The 25199-nt window shown below is 39.6% G+C and overlaps 1 protein-coding gene across 2 annotated transcripts in view; it reads left to right on the forward strand.

The window, feature by feature from the left end:
* KLHL14 (kelch like family member 14) overlaps positions 1 to 25199 on the forward strand; it is an 84440-nt gene that overhangs the window by 39119 nt on the left and 20122 nt on the right. For both annotated transcript variants that reach the window (XM_067467433.1, XM_067467434.1), the window contains one exon: positions 22675 to 22764. In XM_067467433.1, coding sequence (XP_067323534.1) covers positions 22675 to 22764 — 90 coding nt within the window. The remainder of the gene's footprint in view (positions 1 to 22674; positions 22765 to 25199) is intronic.

The raw sequence follows: 25199 nt of genomic DNA on the forward strand, positions 1-25199 counted from the left end.
TATAAATGCTCTCAATATAATACTTTAACAGCAAAATCCTTTACAATCACTAAGAAGTGAACCTGACCGGATTCATTGAAATTTACTCTTGTGTAAGTTTGTTTTTGTAGGATTGCTGCAAAAAAACCAGTTTCATTTTTCAAATTAAAACCATGGACCACTGCTTATATTTATATTTTAATTATGATTGCTTAATGTTTGCAGCAGGGGGTTAGGCAAACCTTAAAATTAATTCAAAAACTAGCATAGATTATTACTAATTATTAAACAAATTGTTGCTTCACTTGTAGAAATGAACCGAAAGAACTGTAAACTCTTCACGAGAGATAAAGAATCCATTAGTTTTTATTTTTCTGTATTCAGAGTTTTATAGCACATCCAAAAAAAATCACACCACTAAGGCAATGATGTATTACTTTTACTTTCATTATATGTTTTTAATCAGAGCGAGACTTCACCGTAGACAAAGCGATGCTTTCTGCATGGTCTCACTTGTTTTTGCTAAAATCTTTTGACATGATTAATTTTACTTTAATGCTTTTGTCTTTGTTGTATTGGTTAAAATGATGAGGGTGAACCAGGACTAAAACACTTGCTTTTCTATCCCAATATTGATAAGTATTAAAAAAAAAACATTGTGATGAGAAAAAATGCTGAATTTGTTTCAAATTAAATTTCCTCCTGCCCAAATGTAAGGGTGCATACTATTAAAAAGAAGATATCATTGCTGCTTCTTAGGCTTCATTACAAATGTTTCCTTTGTAATATCATCTATCTAATGTTATAAGTGGCAACCATGGTGTTTTCAATTACTTTAGTAGAATTCACCTGTGTGTGCGCGCGCGCGCGTGTGCCTCTAGGCTTCCTGTCAACTTTTATCAACGAGGCATGTGCATTTCGGCCAAAAGGCATGCTGTTTTCGGGTCCGTTTTCAGTTGACCCCTCATTTTGTTTACCGGAAAGGTATCTGAAAGGGGAGAGGTGATGCCATTTCATTTGGCAGAGATTCGACCCATTGGTTACAATGCGAAAATGTAAAGGCTCAAGCATCTGCTATTTTAAGGCCTATCTACATGAAATCTACCTCAGTTGTAGACCCCATTTACAACTGTAGGCCTACCAAGTTTCTAAACAATTCACCAATCTACTGATTTTTAAAGAATTATTTTAAGTTTTAACCTTAACATTTAAAAAAAAATAAGATATACTGCAAAATCGGATTCTGGGAATTGTAGTTGCTGGTTGGATCTATTCTCAGTTGGCTGAACATTGACACCACCAGGCTTTTTATTGGCTCAGAGACACACAGAGAGAAAAATTCAACTCTCATCATCCTTCGAGAGGAACTTTTCAATGGCTACCCTATGCTAGTTCCACTGGAAAAGCAAGTTCCCAGGGCCCTCTCTGGAGAAGGAGGGAACTTTCCAAGAAAAAATGAAGGCTTCTGCCAAGGACATTGCAGATCCCTCTGCCTCAGGTATTTTGCAGACTTAACACTTTCCTCTCCAGAACTGAAAATATCGGCTCTCTGAATCCGTTTCACTGGTCTTTTCATTTCCCTCCTCTCCTTTCTATTTTCAAAAATTAAATGAAAACTACAAATATTTTTATTAACAGTGATTTGGGCCCAAGTCTAATATCAACCCTATGAATTTCATGGAATTTTCTTAGGCAAGGAATACTTGGAGAAGGTTTTGCCCATTTCTTCCTCTGAAATTTCCAAGTATTGGTCCCAAGTTTCATGATGGTGTGTGTTTATATATGTATAGGAAACATATAAACATGTATGCATGGTATATCTTCCATTTCATTATACATTTCATGCATACAACATTAGTATATAGATTATTTGAATGAAAAAATGCATTTCTGTTTTATGAATGAGAAAGCATATTACATACTGAACTAAGTAGCAATACTACATTTCCCCCTCGATGGACTGTCACCTTGTTGTGGTGAGGGGGCTTGCGTGTTCCGATGAACCTGTGGGCACAACAACTGGAGTCGTGCACTCCCAGGAGTGGCCGCGGGGGGGGGGGGGGGGGTCCCAGACCAAGCACAGTCCGAAGACCCAAAGACCTCAACGGCGGAGCAGGCGGAGGATAACATGGCACATGTTACAACGGCTGCGAAGGCGGAAGAAGGCTGCAACAGACTGAGAAGCCATGGTCATTGTGTTAAACTACATCACCAGTGGAACCTCATCTGTGAAGACTGTGTGTTGTTCAGTTGTGCACTGACCTCCACACATTAAAAAAACCCACGCACAGGCGTCTTCCAAAGAAAATAAAAACCAAGCAACCAAAGTCCCATGGCGATCAGCGAGTGGCGACGGGGGCAGGACTGTGAAATCTGGAAGCCCTTAGTCACAGACTGGCACATGGGCGGTGGGTACGGACTCAGTCGTTCTACCTCAAGGTCCGAGGCAGTTGAGTAGTTCGGCAGCTGTATCCGCGACTGAGCAGCCCTATTGAGGACCCACTCTGCTCACCCCACACGGGGAGGGGGCTAGAAAAGGTGCCCTAAACATAGTCTGCCTCACTTATCCCTGACTGGACTGCCGCGTCCAGTGGGGTCACCATCCTGCGGCCAAAAAAGAAAAATGAACTTCGGTACGTGGAACGTACGGACTCTGATGGACAACAGTGACAGTGAACGCCCCGAACGCAGAACTGCCATCATTGCAAGGGAGCTGGGACGCTTCAACATCGACATAGCAGCCCTTCAGGAGACCCGGAGAGCAGGAGAGGGACAGCTGAAGGAAGAAAAAGGAGGCTACACCTTCTTCTGGAAGGGACTGCCCGAAGAAGACCAAAGACTGCACGGAGTTGGCTTTGCCATCAGGAATGATCTGGTGAAACATCTGTCCGAAGCACCCACTGGCATCAACGAACGACTCTCAACCCTCCGAATTGATCTTGCCAAAAACCAACGGGCAACCATCATAAGTGCCTATGCACCAACACTAGACGCTGATGAAGACATCAAGGAGAAATTCTACTGTCAGCTGGACAACATCCTATCGGGGATACCTAAGGAGGACAAAATCATTCTCCTGGGGGACTTCAATGCAAGAGTCGGGCGAGACTTCGACCTGTGGCCAGGCAACATAGGAAAAGACGGGGTTGGAAACAGCAACTCGAATGGCATCCTGCTTCTCACCAAATGTGCGGAGCACAACCTTGTCATCACCAACACGCTCTTCCGCCAGAAAAACAAGTTCAAGACATCATGGAAGCACCCACGGTCAAAGCATTGGCACCTCTTAGACTATGTAATCACACGTGCCAGAGACCGCCGTGACGTACTCCTCACAAGAGCCATGACAGGTGCTGACGACTGCTGGACCCACCACAGGCTAATCCGATCCACGATGGCTATCAAGATTGCCCCCAAGCGCAGACTCCAAGGAAGAAAGACAAGGCGCAAAATGAACACCCAAGCCCTTCAAGAGCCCTCCAGGCGAGCCCATCTCCAAACAGCACTCAAGGACCATCTACCCACAGTACACCCCGAAAATGTTGAGGAACACTGGAACAAACTGAAGACCTCCATCATCCAAGCCTGCGAAGAATCTATTGGATACCAAGCCAAGAAACATCAAGACTGGTTTGACGAAAATGACATCGAGATCCAACAGCTAATCGACAAGAAAAGGAAAGCCTTCCAGACATGGCAGAGAGACATCAACTGTGCTGCTAAGAAAAAGATCTACGCCAGTGCAAAAGCTGAGGTCCAAAGAAGGACAAGAGAACTCAAGAACATCTGGTGGACAAAGAAGGCTGAAGAAATCCAACACCTGGCAGATACCCATAATGCTCAAGGATTTTTCAAAGCCACAAAGGTCATCTATGGGCCAAGAAACCATGGCATACAGCCTCTACGCTCATCAGACGGAACCAAACTCCTGAAGGACCAAAAGTCAATTGCACTACGTTGGAAAGAACACTACCAAAGCCTCCTAAACCGCAGCTCCAGTGTGGCCGAAGAGGTCCTCTCACAAATCCCGCAACAACAAACCAGGGATGAGCTTGCAGCACTGCCTAGTTTGGAAGAAGTCAGCAATGCCATCAGCCAACAAAAGAACAACAAAGCCAGCGGACCGGATGGGATCCCTGCTGAAATCTTTAAAGAGGGAGGACCTGCGCTGACACACCAACTCCACCAGCTCATAGAAAAAGTGTGGGTGACCGAGAAAATCCCAGCAGACTTCAAGGATGCCACCATCATCACCCTCTTCAAAAAAGGGGAAAGAACAGACTGCGGAAACTATCGAGGTATCTCCCTTCTAACCTCCGCTGGGAAAATCCTCGCAAGAATCCTTGCAAACCGCCTTCTGCCCCTCTCAGAAGACACCCTCCCAGAATCCCAGAACGGCTTCCGCCCCTCCAGAGGAACTGTGGACATGATCTTCACTGCACGACAACTCCAAGAAAAATGCAGGGAACAAAACCAACCTCTGTACATGGCATTCATCGACCTTGCAAAGGCATTCGACACAGTGAATCGCAGCGCTCTCTGGACCATCCTCCAAAAAATCGGGTGCCCAAGCAAATTTGTGAACATCCTGCGGCTCCTCCACGATGACATGATGGCAACAGTCTTGGATAGCAATGGCTCCCAAAGTGACCCATTTAAGGTGGAATCGGGTGTCAAACAGGGATGTGTTATTGCCCCAACTTTATTCTCCATCTTCATCGCCATGATACTACACCTTGTTGATGGGAAGCTTCCCACCGGAGTGGAAATCATCTATCGGACAGACGGCAAGCTATTTAACCTCAGCAGACTGAAAGCCAAAACCAAGGTCACAACAACATCTGTTATAGAACTCCAGTATGCTGATGACAATGTCGTCTGTGCGCATACAGAAAAAGATCTACAAGCCACTCTCAACACCTTTGCAGAAGCATACACAAAGCTTGGCCTGTCACTGAACATCGAGAAAACCAAAGTGCTGTTCCAGCAGTCACCAGCTGTCTCCTCTCCAATGCCAGAGATACAGCTTAATGGCGTAACATTAGAAAATGTCGACCATTTCCGCTACCTTGGCAGCCACCTCTCCACCAAAGTCAACATCGACGCCGAAATACAATACCGCCTGAGCTCTGCCAGTGCAGCATTTTCCAGAATGAAGCAGAGAGTGTTTGAGGACCGGGACATCCGTAGGGAGACCAAGGTGCTTGTCTATAAAGCTATTGTCCTCCCAACCCTGCTATATGCCTGTGAGACGTGGACTGTCTACAGACGTCACATGCAGCTCCTGGAACGATTCCATCAGCGCTGCCTCCGGAAAATCCTGCAAATCTCCTGGGAAGACAAGCGGACAAACGTCAGCGTGCTGGAGGAAGCAAAGACCACCAGCATTGAAGCAATGGTCCTCCAACATCAACTCCGCTGGGCAGGCCACGTTGTCCGGATGCCTGACCACCGTCTCCCAAAGCAGTTGCTCTACTCCGAACTCAAGAACGGAAAACGGAATGTTGGTGGACAGGAAAAGAGATTTAAAGATGGGCTCAAAGCCAACCTTAAAAACTCTGGCATAGACACTGAGAACTGGGAGGCCCTGGCCCTTGAGCGCTCCAGCTGGAGGTCAGCTGTGACCAGCAGTGCTGCAGAATTCGAGGAGGCACGAGTGGAGGGTGAAAGAGAGAAACGTGCCAGGAGGAAGGCGCGTCAAGCCAACCCCGACCGGGACCGCCTTCCACCTGGAAACCAATGCCCTCACTGCGGAAGAAGATGCAGAGCAAGAATAGGGCTCCACAGCCACATGCGGACCCACAAGGAAACCCATGATGGAAGACCATCTTACTCGTTCAACGAGGGATCGCCTAAGTACTACATTTAACAAATGCTCAGACTAAATTATTTCAATTTTATATAATAGGATACCATTGTATGATATAAATTCAGAGAGAATTTTATACATGGTGGTCTGATTTCTTTAAAAGAGAAGGCATTGACAGCCTAATTTAATGCATGTTTACTGAAAAGCAAGGGCAAGGGTGAATAAATGTCTGTAGCCAAGAAGATAGTTGTCTTATGGCATTGACATGGCAAGTACCTGCCATACAAGACAAATACTTATCTTGGTTGTGTCTATGGACAATGCTGGATTTTTGGCTTAGAAATGGAGATGAGCACCAACCCCTATAGGGGGTTGTATTTTTTAAATGAAGTTACATTGAACCTCTTGATGTGACTCCATTACATTCTTAGAAAACTGAGAGTTTCATTTATTATACTTATGATTCACCAGCTGTACATTCTTAGACATCCACTTTTAATTTGATGAACAATTCTCAGTGGTCCCCATGAATCCTTTGCATCTCACTTTATTCAATCAGCAGTCACAAGCACCAGGGCTCCTGCTTCAGTGCTGCATTGAGGCTGGTTTCAGCCCAGCATTGAAAAGCTTGAACAAGCATTGGCACATTACTAAAGCAGCAGCCTCAGTTCTATGTGCTAGACAGCTTTAATGAATGCTTTGGATATCTGAAGAACTAATGACTCTCCTAGAACATATGATTGTTGGACTAATAAATGCCCTTCTTTGAGAAAAAGTTGATTTACTTTTCAGAAAATATTTATCCATCATTGTTTGCCTCAGAAAATTTCCAAGGCAACTCATGACATAAGGGGTTTTTGAATGCATGGGAATCCATAGAACTCAGGAAGCTGCCTTGTACTGCCATTGGCCTATCTAGTAATGTCATTGTTGTAAACACTGGCTGGCAGCAATCTAATACTTTCCCAGCCAGGAACTGAACACAGGGTTTTTCTTTTCTTTCCTATTTAAATTATGACCCTAGCATTGCTCACTGTTTTATTTAAATTAAACAAATAAAAATATAATAAACAGTAGTAAGAATGAAAGAACCTACTAAGCTCCTATTGTACATTATGTTCTTTCTTACATAGTCGAACAAAATGAAATTGTGTCTCAAATTCAGATGAGGGGAACAAACTATAATAGATGCACAGACATATGAGTTTTATTATAAGATTAAGCCAATTTCCATGAGATTACATTTGGCTGAAAAATAGCAAAATATCTAAAAGGCAGGAATTTCTCTGTGTGTAAATGTGTGCATGTGCATGCGTGAGAGGCAGAGAAAGAAAGAGATGACTGGCTTTAGCCAGGAGTGCCTGCGCCAAGCATGATGTATGGTTGCATTCTTATTAATGATGCATGACTGCATATCTAACAGGGAGACAGAAAAGTTCTGAGAAAGAATGAAAATCCAGTAGTTTATAACCACATGTGCTGTACCTGTGATTGAAATGTTATATTTACCCATCTCAAAGAACTTTCAATAACCAAATTTCCTTACATGTATTTTCTAATATATATATATATAATATTTAATGCTGCCTTAGTACTTCTGTTTTTAGCTGAATGTGGTCTTTCTTCTATTTTTGTTTATTTAAAATATCTCATTCCAAATAAAATAGTCTCAAATATTGATATACTGCATGTTAGTATTTTAGGTCTTTCCCCCCTTATTTTTTGCATTGCTTGTTTTTTTAGGGCAGGGATAAAGAAATTGTTTTTTCTTGCTCAATAAAGTTGCCATGTTTTCAAGTTACATAAACACACATATCATCACATGAATTATTTAATGCTCAAAGGTGCTATGTAAAGTGTAAGATTAGAAAGGCCAGCGTGTGAGTAGATTCACCATGGTGGCCTGCAACTTGACACAACAGACATAAACTCAACTTCCAGGTGGACCAACATGTCATAAAGAGCTCCATCTGCTGTAAGAATTGCCTTGTGACAGTGCTAGCTTGCAAACCAATTTGTTGGAATAACCAACCAGTACAGCTAGTTGCTGCAAAATTCTAACTTCCCTGCTAAGTGTCATTGAATAGGAAACAGGAACTAAATGTCCTTACACCTAGAGGGTATTGTACAGTCATTGCAGAAGCCTAGAACTTGCTGTTCCAGAACCAGACAAAACCATTGTTACTGTGTGAGTCAGTTAATGATGCCATCAGTAGAATCTCAGAATTGCCACACAACACTGATGTAGAAGCTCCCACTTTCCTTGCCTTTTCCTGACAGTACCTTCCAGCAAGGGCAACAGGTTTGCCTGACCCATACAGTCATGCTTCATAGTCTTGAGTGTTTACATAGAATGTTTACATCACAAGATGTGCAAAGATAACCACCTTAAGCCTAACCCTGTTAAGACATAAGTGTGTGCTTTCCACCTATGTAATCATGAAGCCAACAGGAAATTGAAAGTTATCCGGGGAAGCTAAGAGCTTGAATGCTGTTCCCACCCTTAATATCTTGGAGTCACCTTAAATCAAAAACTAACATTTAGGAAGTGTGCAAACATCAAGCTGCATGCAATAACATCCTCCATAAACATACTGATAGTGCATGAGGTGTAGACCCAAAATTAATAAGAACATCAGCCCTGGCCTTGTCTTACTCAACTACTGAATATGCCTGCCTCGTCTAACATAAATCTGCCCATGTGAAGCAGGTGAATACAGCACTGAATGAAACATGTAGAATAATCACAGGATGTCTTAAACCTACACTTGCTGATGGACTTAATAAGCTAGCTGGCATTGCCTCCCCCCTCCCCCCCCCCGCCCCAATATGTGATAGAAAGTTGTTGCCAATTGTAAGAGAAATAAGTTTGTACACTGTGGAAGCCACCCACTGTATGGCTGTCAGCCTCCTCCCAGTACACTTAAATCAAGGAAAAGTTTCGTGAGAACTACCACCCCTTTTAAAGTTCCTCCATCAACAGCAAATTATCCCCATGGGCAAAAAAATCAGGCAATCCACTGGATGGCCTCTAGGAGGATCTTCCTTCAAGGGCAAACCAAGAATGGGCAACTTGGAAGTCCTTGAAAAGACTCAGAAGTGGGGTTGGCAGATCAAAAAACAACCTGGAAAAATTGCTCTACCTAGAACAGTGGTTCTCAACGTGGAGTCCCCAGATGTTTTTGGCCTTCAACTCCCAGAAATCCTAACAACTGGTAAACTGGCTGGGATTTCTGGGAGTTGTAGGCCAAAAACATCTGGGGACCCCAGGTTGAGAACCACTGACCTAGAAGAATCTTCTACTTTGTGTGATTGTGGAGCAGAACAACTTAGTATGTGTGTGCTTGTCCACAATTCCCTGCCTCATGCACAGAGGAAGAACTGTTTAAAGTTACAGACAATGCAGTTGCTGTTGCCTGTTTTTGGTCTAAAATTATTTTGCTTCTTGTTCTCACGTTATTTTATCAGTTTTATACTTATTTATTTATGCAATACTTTTGACACAAAATCAAAAATCAAAAACTCACAAGATCCAAACCACATGTCTTGGTTTGTGATTCGAATATCATAGCCCAATGAGAGCAGAGAATTAAAGACTTTAAGTCAACAAGTAGTAAGGGCATCTTGGAAATGGGTGGTCTTTGTATCCAGGTAGTCTTCGTGTGTTCTGTAACTAATTATACAGAGAGGCTCCCTATCTATCACAGGAAACTGAATGTTGAAGCTTTTAAACCTGGAAATATGGAGAGTAAGCTAAAGAAAGGGCAGAATATAGAATCATAAGGTTGGAAGAGACCACAAGAACCATTCAGTGCAAGTCCCTGCCATGCACTTTAGGAAGAGGAGATCATAAGGAGGCACCAAGAGAAAGTTCTAATGGGGTAGATGGACATTGGGTTGGTATAAATTTTAAACAGTTATTTTCTTCTTTTCTATGCTCAAAATACGGAGAAATAGGATGTCAAGATGAAAAATAATGATTGGTATTTTGATAGTAACTTAAATTTTACTTAAGTTTAAGTAGCAATTTGGCATAAATATAGTTGGGATTTTTTCCTCTTTTTATTGCAAATATAGTTGAATTTTTGATGATAGACACATTAACCTTTTTCTACTAACAATTCTAACTTTGGGAATTAAAAAACACTGCCATAATTAGGTTCATGGGGTACTGTGTTAGTTGTTTACAGCAAAACCAACAAATTGTGTTCTGTATTAAAGACTAACTGATAATTTTAACATGGCATACACATTTCTCGACTAGATCCTACTTCATCAAATGTATGAAATGTAATCTTTAGTTGGCAGGTTTGTCATGGAACTGATGGGTTTCTGCTCCAGTCAGCTAAATCTAGTACTATCCGTTATAGCAATTTCTAAGGGTCTAGCCATGGTGATTCCCAAGGACAGTGGGAGCTCAAAGAAGTGAAAAACTCAAAATGTATATGAATACATGTCAAGTTCACACATGCAAGTCTTAAAACACAGGAACATGGTAAAGTAGCCCCAAAATAGAAGATATAATTCTAGAAATAAATTATTTTTTCATGACGCATGGAATTGTATGTGTAGGGTGAGATTATGATAAATATAGGGAAGCCATGCTTCATGTTTATACTGCCCCTATATCAAATGATGGTGGCACTACAGGGTCTTGCCATCTCTCATTAGTTAACAACCTTAAAGTTTTGAATTAGCTCTTTTTCACAGGGCATGAAGTACATAGGAGAGAGGCACTGAATGTCTTCAACTGAAACACCATCTCACAGACAATTAGTCTGGGTGCTTCCATCTCTAACTCATTCCTAAATATTAGAAGTGAGTCAAGGACATAAAAAAGTTGTTAGAGTGGCAGAATGAGGGAAGAGGAAACAGAAGATGGGATGGTTTCAGCCATAACCATCTTATAGCCCTTTAATATTACAGTAGGTATGTGCACATTAATACCTCATGTATATTGGGAAAATTGAACGTGGCCAACCATATACCACTTAGCCTTGCCACAGATAGCCATACTCTTAGTCTCAATATGTCTGGGGTGCACCTGCACTGTAGAATTAATGCAGTTTGACTCCATTCTAACTACCATGGCTTAATGCTGTGGAATCTTAGGTCCATTCCACATAGCCCTATATATATTCTGCCAGAATATCAAGGCAGAAAATCCCACATTATCTCAGTGTGGACTCAAGGCACATCTAGACAGCACCTCTATTGTGGAAACTTCTACAATAAAAGGGGGGCTGTCCAGTTGATGTTCTGACTAACCTGACTAACCTGCAATTAATTCGCCACACACCAGGAAAACCCTGGTTTGTGGTGAATCAATTAGATAGTCCGGGACACCGTGGGAATTCCACCCTCCTCCCCCAAACCCCTTTTAAGAATAAGGAAAACTTAGCCTCCATTACAGTGTTGCCAGAGCTCTCCTGATGAATTGATGCACCAGGAGAGCAGGGGGGATGATTTTCCTTCTCTCCCCTGGTGCATCATTTCTATGTGCAGGGAGAGCTCTGGCAACACTGTAATGGAGGCTGGGTAAGTTTTCCTTTTAAAAGGAGGTTGGGGGGTTTGGGGGATGGGTTAGGGTCTCCAGATGTTCTTCCGGGCCAGTCCCAGAAGAGCATCTGGACACCTACCCCAGAAAGTGTGTGCTTTCTGGGGTGGGTGTAGATTGGAGCCCAGGAACATCCACATTTTGTAAACACAGATTCTCCTGGGATAAAGGGCTGTGTGGAAGTGTCCTCAGATAACCCAGTTAAAAGCAGATATTGTGGGATTTTCTGCCTTGATATTCTGTAATATAGGGCTGTGTGGAAGGGCTCCTAGAAGCTATAGTTTTTCAGTTACTTAGTGGTTCAATGCAAAGGGAGTCAAGAGAAACTCGTGGTTGTTTTTTTTTTTAAAGGAAATGGTGCCCTGTTTGCAAACAAGGTGCAGCGTTGAAATCGTGTGAAGGATAGCTTGTTACTATCTCATTTTAAGAATTGAAAAATGAATAATACAACACTGTTTTAGAAATGAAATAAATTTCATATCACATTCTTACAGACTTTTATAGTGTATGGAGAAATTTCCCTTCAAGGTCCAGAAAGTGGAAGTTTGGTGGATTGAAGCAATAGATTTTTTTAAAGAAAGGTACAATGTTGGGTAGAGTCTGGCAAGCAAGCCATGAATCCAACTGGCATACAGGCAATTAAATCTGACTTCTGTTGTATTCTTCCAGAATGACTACACAGTGAAATCAATCCATCAGTCAGTTTGCACTAAACTGGTAGTATCCATTAAGAGAATTTGATCACTGCAGCAGAGAAGGAAGTCTTGTGGAAAAAAAATCTGGGTAGCAAATCAGCAGGAAAGTCAGGAGTATAACAATAAATTGTACAAGGGTGTGGTGTAGCATACATCATCACAGAAGAGGCATCACTGTCACCTCTCTACATTTGCATGTTTGACTTTTGAGGTTTTTATTATTTACAGATTCGATCCCTTTAGGAATCTCTAGGTTCTCTAGTGTGTATCTATGGTCAGTGCTGTAGAACCTAGACATTTCTAGAGATGACACTTCTCTGGGAATTTTTAGATCCTCCAGTGCATTCTATAATCAGCTTTTAGTGGGAGTGAACTATAGAATCATGCTAGAAGTCCTAGAAATGTATAGAGATATGTTCTTTTAGGTAACCCCCCCCCCCAATTTCTTTATTCAATTTTTTTCACTTTCATTGGGATTTCATGCCCAAATCCCCAATGAAGGGCTGACTGCATGAGAGAAAAAAGTGCCTCTTACAAGGTGGTGTTTTCCAGGTGTCAGGTTGGACAACCTTTTAGTTGGATCAAAAGTGTTGTTGTATTTTTTTAAAAAAATCAGTTGATTTCATCAACTAAACAACAGCCTTGCTATTCCCAGTCAGTTTAATTGTATGTTTTCATTCATGAGAAAATTTCTTTTTGAAGGAGGGGGGAATGTGGCCAATTCATGGAGGAACTCTGAAGAATTATATTTTGATGTAATATGTGAAACAGCCATAAGGCAGTGAGCAGAAGTAATTCTTTTCCCAGGACTGTTGTATGGAAAAGGAAACCAGATGTGTTTGGACTGCCAGAGGAATCACGGACTGATTCTTATTCAGTTTGGGTTCGAGGAACCGAGACAAGAAAAGACAAAGCAGATATTACAGATTTAGTGCCAAGTCTGTTACAATCAATGAGATTTGTAGGAACTCAGTACTTGACAGGATTGGCACCAAATACATTTGTTTTCTGTACACTGCATTTGATTTCTTGCCTTCAGACTGAACAGGAGGAACAAACAGGAGTTAACTGCTGGAGAAAAACTAGCTAAGTAATTCATGTTGCATTTCACTTCTTTGTGTTTGGTTGGCTGCGAATTCTGATTAATACATAATTCAGATCATCCTGAGATGGGGCATGGGAGGCCAGGCAGCTATGAACTATGTCTTTAGTCAGTCTAAACTTGAATGGATGAAAGAGTGAACTAGGTTTTTTAAGGGGTAAAGGCAGATGGACACTGTAGCTATCATGATTAAATTGACAGTCTGACAATGTGATCTTCTGCATATCTGCAGAGAAGCGCCTTTCACTTCAATAGGATTTGTTCCCAAATGGGTCTGCACAGAATTCCAGTTTTAAGACTTCAGCCTTGTATTAACTAACCTGAGAAGAAGCTCTACTGTATGCTGTGGCTTGCCCTTTCAGTAACCTGAAGAAGGACTGCAATTTTACATCTTCAGAATCACTTGCCTGTTGAAAAAACAACAAAATATTGTGTTCATTTGGTCACTATGAGTAGCTACATTAACTGATATTAAATGTTATTCTGAATTACATGCTGTTTCTTAGGCTTGATATGATTGGGGCAGGGAAGCTCTCGCCTACATAATAATGGGCACTTTTTAAAAGTTGTATAGTATTGCCTAATGTCTTCTTTGTATACAGGCAATCCCCAAGTTACAAACATCTGATTCATAGTTAAGAATGGGAATGAGACAACAGGAAGTGAGAGAAATCTATCCCTCGGACAGGAAATTCATTCCTGAAAGTGTTATCATGGAGAAATGGTATCTCCACTGGAGCTTTGTCATCAGTTCTTGTTTCCACAACAAGCCACATTTTTCAAAGTCCAAATATTACAGGTACAAAAAGTGAACAGAGGCAGACAGCAAAACATTGATTGATTGAGTGACTAATTGATTGATATATATAGCTGGAGTTACACTTTAAAATGTACCTGTTCCAACTCACATACAAATTCACCTTAAGAACAAACCTCCAGAACCTATCTTGCTCATAACTTGCGGGCTGCCTATACTAATATTGTATAAAATTTCTCAACACAGTAGAATCAGAATACATAAGTATGTAAAAAAAAACTTTGGGAGAAGATCACTCTATTTGTTTCAGCATTAACTTAGTACTTGGTTTAATGTGTTACCCTCTTTCAAGGACCAAAACACATAACATATTTCAGATTTATTATTGGATCATTTTGGCTAAAGAAACCCCTGGAGACTAATTCTAGAAGATAAGGTGAAAGGTTAATTCTTTACCTCCATGCAATTTTCCTAATTGTCTTCAAAGTCATTATCAGTTTGGCAGAAGGGAAAGAGGAACTTTGGGAGGGGGGGAGCTTCAGCTCAGAAACACCAAAGAGTGCTTCATTGCTGCTTAGATCAAGATGGAACCCCTACAGCAGCAGATACACGTGAAAACAGCTCAAAATGATGGCAACACACAGCGGTTTTGTTCCCCCGCTCCTTTTCTGACATATCTTAAAACAGCCCCCTGCTCCCCCCTCCCTAGGAAGCACAAGCATGTAAGGCCTCCCCACCACCACTTTGACTGTGTTTTTCCTGCAAGGCAGGAGGTTGGATTGGATGGCCCCTGGGTTGCACCTATTACTATTATTATCATTATTGCTATTATTATTTCAAAGGCTAGGGGGTACTTTGATTTGTGCTTTTACTTCATGGCAGAAACAGATTGGACTGGGTGGCCCCTGGGATCATTCCTGTTGTTGTTGTTGTTGTTGTTGTTGTTGCAAAGGCTAGATGGGCCATGGGTCTTCCACTGAAATACTGTTAAGTTTATGTTGATTAAAATTGTTCTTCATTTTAAAAATTGTATTGTTCTTTCTTTCTTTTGCACTACAAACAAAATATGTAGTGCAGTGTGCATAGGAATTTATTCATTTTTTTCAATTAGTTCACACAAATATTCTCCAGCCATCTGCCACTAGCCTGGCCTATCTGTCAAATTTTAAAATGCAATGTGGCCCCTGTGTCCAAAAGTTTCTTGGGGCTCCATGAGAAACTTTCCCTTCAAAAAGGGCTCCATGGCTTCAAAAGTCTGAGAACCCCTGCCTTTGAACCCTCCCAAAACACAAAAAGGTGACTGAAAATGGACAAAATCAAAACTGAAAGTGACTGTTCATTTTCTGTTTCATATCAGTGGAGAGACATGGCTTATTGAGAAATTGGGGAAGTAAAGCTTCTGCATTTTGCAGTAGTTTAGGGCTGTTAAGTGGAAGGGGACACAAACACTTAGAAAATAATAACATGGTGATGAAAGGAAGGTCCCGGATTCTACCATTGCTCATGCTCCTTCAGCAGATAAAAGAAACCCATTGAGAGTAGCTTGATAACACAGACAGACAGATAATGGGACTGGGTTCCTTGCCCAAAAGGTACTCAGCTTAGGTTGCCAGACTGAAAACTAGGGATGGCTTTTTGTTTTAAAGTTTGTATAGGAGAGAATTTCAGTAGGTGTTACTCATTATGCAGCCAGGTAACAATGAAGACCTGCTGAAATTCCCTCTCCTATACAACCATTGAAAATACCCTGTCCAGTTTTCACTCTGGCAAGTCTGCATTCCCAGCTCTAGAAAATTTCAAATGAGACTCTGCAGGCATGTAAGTCATTTCTCTGAGTCACAGAGAACACTCTTTTTCAGAATTTGTGAACTTTGGTCCACCATTCCACAGTTACCATCTGTTTTATCTACAACATATTTGTGAGCAAGTTGCAAACTCCTATGTTCGTATAAACACATGACAACCTAGTTCACAAAATACTTTCTGAGGAGAAAATGAGAACATGGTCAATTTTGTCACTAAGCGTTGACAGAAGGAGACATCTGACCAGGCCCTTAGGCTTGCAGAAGACGTACTTGGTTTTTATAGTTCAAGATTGTTCTATATTATGTGTTTTTGAGTTAATATCTAGGATAATGGGGAAATACAGTGTACATAGATATATGTGAAAACCTAAATGTTACTTCTATGGCCTCAACTGCTGTCTCAGGTATTAGTAATCCACTTAATAGTTGCAGAACCCGATGCATAAATTTTCAGATGAAAAACCAGGATTCAAGGCCCTGTCATGCATTTCCTGGATAACTTTAAATAAGTCACTGACAGTGTTCATATGAACAATACCTTGTCTTAATAAGTTGAGATGTGAATATACCATCAAGCATGCATGTAGCTGTTTCATTTCTCTGTCAGATGTACCACTTAGAAATGTAAGAAGCTTTTTCCATGAAAAAAAAAAAGACTTCTCCTAACCTATCAAATTATAAGGCCATTTTGTGGACAATAACAATACTTTGCATTTTCACAATGTTGAGTATTGTGTATATTAATGCCAACTAAATCAATTTGACTTTGAGTTGTAACACAACAAAAGTGTTTGTCACATGAGGCAGGTAAATCTCAATTAATGCAGAACAACAACCCAGTTGCCTAGGAATAATCACATGACATTACTCCTTTCCAGCAGTTCTCATGATGGGAGATCATTCAAATGTTTTGTTTCTTTACAGCAGAAGTCATTTACAGATTATCTGTGTTTGTAAAAGAAATATTTTCCAGGCTGTTTCCCACCCGATCAGTAGCAGAAAAAAGCAACATCATGTGATGAGTCTCATGTGATAAACTCCAACATGTAAAAAAAAAAATCAAAGGATGTGTATGAATACTATAAGGAACTGTAGTTTGGCAACTTAAGTCAAAACATTAATTGTCTAGAGTGCACTAAAATCTGTCTACAGTAGTTCCCTGTTTAGAAAATGAGAACAATAATGGTCAGACATAGAGGATGAAGGTATTAAACATGTATAGTAAAAAATATCTTATCATGGTTTAGAAGTTTATGTACTGTTGAACAATCCTATATAAGATGTATCTCTATAACTGTAACCCTCCACAAACTGAATTCCCAAGCATTTTAAAAATCAAGATTGATTTTTCACTTCATTCAGAAACAAAAACATAGTTATTACCCTCTGAGCTTCATTTGGTCATCTCATATATAATATGACCCATCCAGTCCAGAGGTTTGTGAATTTGTAACCAGAAATCTAATATATTTGGGGTTGTTAAGATTCATTCCAAATAGTCATTATTTTGTATTCAAAGTGAATATTTTTCAAACAGCAATTATGCTGAAATTTACTGACAAGTGCTAGTTTTTGAGTTGTTGTTATAGGTCTTTGCCCTCCTCTGAAGCTAAGAGAATGTGACAAACCCAGTATGTTTGAATAACTCTGTGGGGATTAAGACCTGAAGAAACAGCCTCCAGTTATGTATCTGTGGCTTGTATCCATTTAATATTAGTCTTTCACACTTCACTATGACAAACTGGTGGAACTTCTACATATCCAAACTATGCTGTCTTTATGTTTGGTGGAAATACATATGGCACAATTTTACCAGGGACAGCAAAGGAAAACACAATGGCATAGTTTTTTATTTATTTATTTATTTATTTATTTATTTATTTATCGTGTCAGGAACAACCAGACATTTGTATTACATTTTTAACAAAACAAACAAACAGACAGACAGACAGACAAAACACAAAGTTTGCAAGCTTAGTAATTGATTGAATGTCCTTTGACCAGTATCTGGCCACTTGGAGTGCCTCTGGTGTTGCTGCAAGGAGGTCCTCCATAGTAATGGCATAGTAAAGTGGGTAGAAATACTATTATTGACAGATGTGATATGGAACAAAGGTCAGGAACTGTAAGTGAAGTGGATGAAAGTAGTAAGCAAGCAGATATGTCTACTTTTTGTTTGCTTGCTTTGGGTAGGAAAAATTCTCCCTAATTTATGATGCCTAGTAGTCAACCTAGAACCTACATTAAGTCTAAGCAAAGCACACAATGGAATTAGTGATTTCAAACAAAGTTACTTGAAGAAACCAACTCTTTCTTGACCGAGGCAAGGTTCTTGGTCTATTCATTGATGGATAAATGGAGATGCTTTTCTTAAATTCTGAAGCAATGGTCTTCGATCCACCTTTGGACTTCTGACTTGGAACTCCAGAGTTTGAGGAAAAAACTGAGCTTAATCTAAGTACCTATTTATGCTTATCCTCGCTAATATGGCCACAGGTGAATACCTTTGTTTCTAGGATCAATATATTAGTCATTGCACTTGTGTTTTTCAGGTATAAAATTTCTCCTCTTATTTATTGGTCTTTTCTCCTTTCATCTAACTTCACTAGCTTGTTTAATAAAGCTGAGAGTTCTTGCACAAAGCTTTATAAACACATGTTATTAGATTTTCAAATCTCTTTTGAAAGTGCCTCTATCCTACTTCCTCCTAGTAAAGTGACCTTTTTAAATGGAGGGAAGTGGGTTTAGATGACAGTCATGATAAATGCGGTCATGTTCACTCAATAAAATAAGGCCCAGTGCATTTGAGGATAAATCAGTGAAATGTACAGCCCCACCTGTCTGTCTCCATCATTCATTTCCACTGTCACTTTCACAGTGGCTGATGGATCACAGTTGCTGTAAAATTAGACAGCCTTTAATCTCATTTCATCCTGATTAGCTTCTCTTTACCCTTTCCCTCTAACTCACTGACTGACACGCTAAAAACTCACACTGGGCTGTGTTTGAGCGTGGCGTACAAACTTCTTTTCAAATACCTTTTTTTGAGGGGACAATAGGTACTCACCTGAGATGAAACGAAATGGAAAGATGAGGGAGGCTGAAACTCATATTCAAATAAATCAGCAAAGTAAAGGACACTGTTCAATTAATGAAAGCAGTGATCTGCATCAACAGACTACACATTGACCCATACTTTGCATTATTTATACTCATGAATTCATAGCATATATACTGAAATTTCCTGAAAGGCACCAGTGCATCAGATTCCAAAAAAACTTGGTACATGTTTTAGGAGTGCTGGAGGGCTTATACTCCTCCAGAGAGGTGACTTCTTCCACTAAGGCTTCCTAGTAAATCGGGGCTAAAGTATCTATTGAGACATTCAGACTGTTTTTCTTTTCTTTGTACAGTAGACCACCATTGGGGGGGGGGGGGTCGGGTCTAAATACCCTAAGGGCACCAGATCCCATCTGATCTTGGAAACTAAGCACGGTCAGCCTTGATTAGTACTTGGATGGGAGACTGAAATGTTGGCTTTATTTCAGACAGAGGATGTGGTAAACCATGTTCTGAGTATTCCTTGCTTAAGAAAGCCCATTAAAATTGATGCATCACCATAGATCAATGGGCAATGTGAAGGCACATGCACACAGAGAGAATACCATTGGCTGTGTCTCTCAAGCCCCTCAAACTGGTGGTAGCTGCTTATCTGAAACATGGAAGTCCACAATGGAATTCTCCCTTGACTCCAGGAAGCACAGCTGGTCTTATGGTTCTTTGAACTGTGACCACAACTGCAGACTTTATTTATACAAACAGAATTTTTTTTCCAAGTGACATTTGTAGAACTTTCCCTTCCTCCTCTTGTGATTTTCATATGTACCTATAGAAGAGGATTGTGAGATGTTTATAATATTGAAGTGGGGAGTCCTGATACGCTGCCATTTTCACATATTTGGCATATCTAAGATATTTTGGCATTAATCAAATACATTACTGTTGCCTACATGTTGTTATCACTTGGCTCTGAAAATAGTATGCTTCCTATTGTGTTGTGAACTTGACGATGAGACGACTCGGAATGGTATTGTAGTAAGGTTGATGTTTTGATGAGATGTTTTGATAATTATGTATTGTGGATTATTTTATTTGATGTTGTACCTTGCACCTGTTTTTCTATGTTGTACACCGCAATGAGTCGCCAGTAGGCTGAGAATCGCGGTATATAAGCGTAGTAAATAAAAAACATTGATTGCTGTATCATTACTTTATACCCCAGTAAACACTTCAAAGAGCACAGTAAGCACTTTGTTAACATTTGACTGCAAAACCAGAAGGCGCATTGTGTTATGATGCTATGCTGAGGGGTTGCATTCATCTGGGTGGATCAAAACTTGTTCATGGGCTCCATTTTGGTTGGTAAATTGCAACTGTTTTTAAGGCAGAGTTTCAGTAAATACACAAAAGAAACAATGGCATTTAATTTAATTTGTAAAAGAATAATATATTCCTTACTCTTTGAAATGTCTTATCATCATAGAATTTTTAAAATGCTTATCAACTTCTCTAATGCCAACAAAAGCAGTGCCAGGTTTATTTCATGGTGTTTTCTTTTAAACACAGGTGCTTGTTCAAATTGTCTGAATGTGTAAAAAAGTAAAGAGTGCAAGCTTGTTTGTGGGCTCAAAGATCAGACTTAATCCTAAGTATTAAATTAATGCAGTAATTGTTGTGGACCAATATGAATATAAATCTGCCTATTAAAATTGACTGCTTTCACTGCTGTAGTCCTTGCATATTCAAACTATTTGTCCCAAAAATATAGCATTGAGTTATTTGGAACTACTTGTGTAAGAATTTTATAGATTAACAATGTGTATGGCTGGCCACATAATAGCTGTGTAAGATCTACTAGCAATAAGTAACATTAATTAATGCATTTTCCCCAAACCTATCTGGCTAACAATTGCACAGACTATGAAAATATTTGACCTTTACCGGAAAGTAAATATTCATCTTGTTTATTCATCGTTGCCTTGGCAAAAAATAAAATAAAATAACCCTACTAAGGTGCTTAAATGAAACTACTTGATCTTTCAGAAAATGTGTCCTAAACAAGAAAGCTGCACATATTTCTTATTGTTATTTGCATATGCTATACGGCTCGAGTGCATTGAGAAAAATAAAAGATAATAAAACAAATGAAATGAGAGATATATCACCCAAAATAATCCAAGTGTGAGATAGGCTGCCTCTTTTTTTGGCACTGGCAAAAGCACACAGAATAAGTGCTGGCCCTGAGTCATATTGATTTCCCACTGCACTGGTTTCCTAAGTGCTCTGTTGATCCGTGTCAAGCAATAAGTTCCCTGCCTGTACATGCACATCACCTCCCCATTTGTCCTCACCTAGATTTAAGGTGCCCATATGATGAGATGAACAAGGACATTATTTTTCCTATTGGAGACACTGGGCCAGAACTACCACATATGGCATGATAACTAAAGCTGTGTAAGTGTGAATTTCAACATACAATTCTAGGCAATGTTACATACTACAGAGCAATACATTTTGTAGTTTTAAAATTGCAGTTTGCACTACAGCTCTGTCCTAGAAAAAAATATGAGTCAGGAAAAAATCCTATTTTTCTGCCATCCTCAGTAATATTCTTATCCACAAAAAAAATAAAAAAAAATAAAAAAGATGTTGCAACTCTGGAAAAAACAGGTTTGATTGTTCAACAAAGGAATTCCTGAATAGATTTACTGAAAATGTTAGTGTATCTGATACCGTTGTACTGGAAATTGCGTGTATATGTTTGGAGGGTCATTCCATCAGCAGAACCTCAATTTGCTTATTGCTGTGTAAGAGAAAGCTGCTGAATACTCTTGAATTTTCTTGTACAGTGTTGCAAACTGAACAAAGCTTGTTTGGTAGTTTTTTTGTAATTGTTCTTGTGCCACTGCCTTTAAGAAAAACAAATCTGACTACCTCTAGTACATCTATTGGTAGAGAATTGCAGCTATAGTAAAACCACGTAAGACACAGTTCACAAGCCTGCTGTGTGTAAGCTTCACAGCACAATGGGATGTGGAAGCCACTGTGTCCACAAATAATGCAGAAGCTGACAGTGCTGTGGCTGTTTGATGAGGTTACAGTCAGCATCCAGACATAAACTACATACCAGCAGAAGGTGTGAGTACACTTCCAGTGAGTCACAAACATTAGTAACAACTGTTGTACAGCTTCTGTGCCCTTTCTTTGGTCTCAAATTCTGTGTTTTAGCTGGACAATGCTACAGTTCAATGCAATTACTAGTGTTAAATATGTCTGTACAATATCAAAACAAATTACATGCAAGTATATGGAAGACATTGGTGATAAACTATTTTTGTACCTTCTGGTACTTTCAGAATAGGATACAGATTGAATATCCTTTATCTGAAATACTTGGGACCAGTAGTGTTTTGGATTTCAGATTTTTCCAGATTTTTGCTATATGTGTACATGTATATGCAAATGAAATGTACATATATGTACATAATGAGACATCTAGGAGATGGAACCCAAGTCTAAATACAAAATTTATATATGTTTCATATGCACCTTATGCATATAGCCTAAAGGTTATTTTATATAAGATGTTTAATAATTTTGTGCATGAAACAAAATGTATGTACATTGAACCATGAGAAAGCCAAAGTGTCACTATCTCAGCCATCCATGTGGACAATTTCAAATTTTGGAATATTTTGGATTTCCAGATAAGGAACGCTCAAGCTGCATTAGTACTGAATCTCAATTAGGACTGAAAAGCAGCTTTTGATTCACTAGGCATACATACTGGAACTGAAAACTGGCTTCATTATGTCTGAATGCTATGTTTGGATCCATCTAAAAGTAAATGCATTGAAATTACCTTGGTATTGAGATGGAATATGATAAACGTTTTCTATTTTATTTACAGTTATGCCATATAATAGTGCCCACCATTGTGTTGTGGAAGTAGAAAATTTCTTGTTTGTATTGGGAGGAGAAGACCAGTGGAATCCCAATGGTATGTATACAACAATATAACATTGAATAAAGTACATATAAATCTCACAGAAGTGCAAAATGATAACTAGAACTAGAAAAGTTTCTATTATTAAGTGTCTTTACTTTATTGATGCAAAGCAGCCCTTCATCTTCATTCTCATCACTAGCCCTGACAGTCTGTCTCTCTCACACATATACATACACACAGTATCAAATATACTCTAGGGCAGTGCTTCTTAAACCTTTTCCACTTGCGACCCACCCCTTTCTGACCAAGTGTTTTTTATGTGACCCCAGTATATGGATATATAAAATAGCTATAAAGTCAAACATGCTGATTTTCCCTTTTTATGAAGTACAAATGAAGCATTTTCTGCAGAGTCCATTATAAACACTGCATTTTGTTGCTAGCAGATTCATGTAAATGTCTAAAACACTCACTGGATGGTTCTCAGAAAATTTCTACCTTTGCCAAATTGAGCTAAGGGGGACCCCATTTGAGGTCAGGATCCTCAGTTAGGAATGGTGACTTCATAAATGTTCTACAGAGAGAAATCAAACAATTCAACAAACATCTAAACAGTGCAAAATGAGAAAAGCATGTCTTGCAAAATTTAGAATATTGTCAAGACATTGTTGAAAAACTTGCATGTGAAGACAGAGTTGCAGATGTAGCAGTATGTGTAAAAGAGACAGTTATGACTGAGAAACTATACAACAGCTTGCAGGTATACATTTTCACTTCAAAATGCCAGAAGATCCAGCTGTAGGATCCTAAATCATTAGATGTAGCTATAATGAAATAACACTATATAGTTACTTCTTCTAATGCTACCATAAACATAACTTTTCAAGGCATGTACCTCTTGCCTCCAAGGATTTTCTAAGGCAGTGGAGAACAGGGCAGTGACACATGCCAGGCCCACTCCCTGTAGTGGAGAATGCTACAACAAGCAAATGCAACAGGTTCTCACTTTTTGTCCCATTCCCATAAGAAATCTGGTCCATAACATCACCCAAAGTATATTCAGCACCTTGGAAATCCTCTTTGGGGGAGCTGCATGATTCAAATGATGAGTTTGTGGACATTTTAAGTTATTGCAGTGGTGCAATGACAGCAAAAGTAAATTACATTGTTTTTTGTGTGTGACGAGAGCAACTTGAGAAACTGCAAGTCGCTTCTGGTGTGAGAGGTTTGGCCATCTGCAAGGACATTGCCCAGGGGATGCCTGGATGTTTTGATGTTTTACCATCCATTAGCATAGTTACATCATCATCATTACTGAACAGAATGCCAGCCCCATATTTCAGTGTTCACTTATAACCCCCCTATGCACCTGACATTATTATTATTATTATTATTATTATTATTATTATTATTATTATTAAACTTTATTTGTACCCCGCTAGCATCTCCCGAAGGATTCGATGCGGCTTACACAGGCCGAGGCCTCAACACACAACACAACAATACAATCTAAGCAAATCAAACAATTAAAAACAGAATAAAGCAAAATAAACAACAGGCACAATACAGTAAACACAATAAAACTGGGCCTGGCCAGAGCAGTGGGTACAAGATTAAAAGTGCTGACGTGACAGGAGGTGTATATAGGGCTTCCAGGGCAAGTGCGATGTGCGATGTGCAGCAATCATTGGTTCTAATAAAGTGCTTATGGGACTTGGTGGTGGAGATTTCCTAATCTGGGAAGGCGCATCGAAAAAGCCAGGTCTTCAAGTTCTTTCTGAAGACAGCCAATGTAGGTATCTCAGTACATCTAAAGCTGATTCTCTGTGTTTCAAGCTAAATTTAATCTGAAAAGTTAGAAAATGACACCGCTTTCTAAGAAAGGATTGCAGTTTGAATCACTGGGTCCTTCCTGCCACCTCAAAGTCCTAACGTCATATTAGTGAATAGTCTAAGGAATTAAGTGTTAATTGACCCAAGGCATTTTAGATTTCAGAATGCATGAACATTTTGTCCTAAGTCCTATCTTTCACAAACTTTATTCACCCGCAGAAGATCTATTCCAGATATGCTAAGAGAATATGCCATATGAATTATGGAAGCTTATATAGAAGGAAGTGGAAACTCTTCCTTCCATAAATGATAAACCTTGGATTCTCCTGCATGTTCAACAAAGATGCCATTTGAAGTGCTGGTGTTTCTGTCATTCACCAGCTGTCACATTATTTCAAATGTTTAGATAAGCTTTTCCAAATTAAGACATTTGGTGATAACTATTTGAGAGCTTTAACCACTATCTAATCTGCTTTTCTACATTTCTGACCACAGTAATGTCCAAAGTATATGCTATTTCTCCACCACAAAACCAGTTCATTACGCATGATATTATTATATTTTCATTCCCAAAAGTCTTCTGAGTCTTCAACTACTTTTTTGTTCCTATACTTGTGAAGGGATTCACATAGAAATTATCCAGTAAAAAGAAA

The sequence above is a fragment of the Anolis sagrei genome, chromosome 4 (assembly GCF_037176765.1).
Source record: "Anolis sagrei isolate rAnoSag1 chromosome 4, rAnoSag1.mat, whole genome shotgun sequence".
NCBI lineage: Eukaryota > Metazoa > Chordata > Lepidosauria > Squamata > Dactyloidae > Anolis > Anolis sagrei.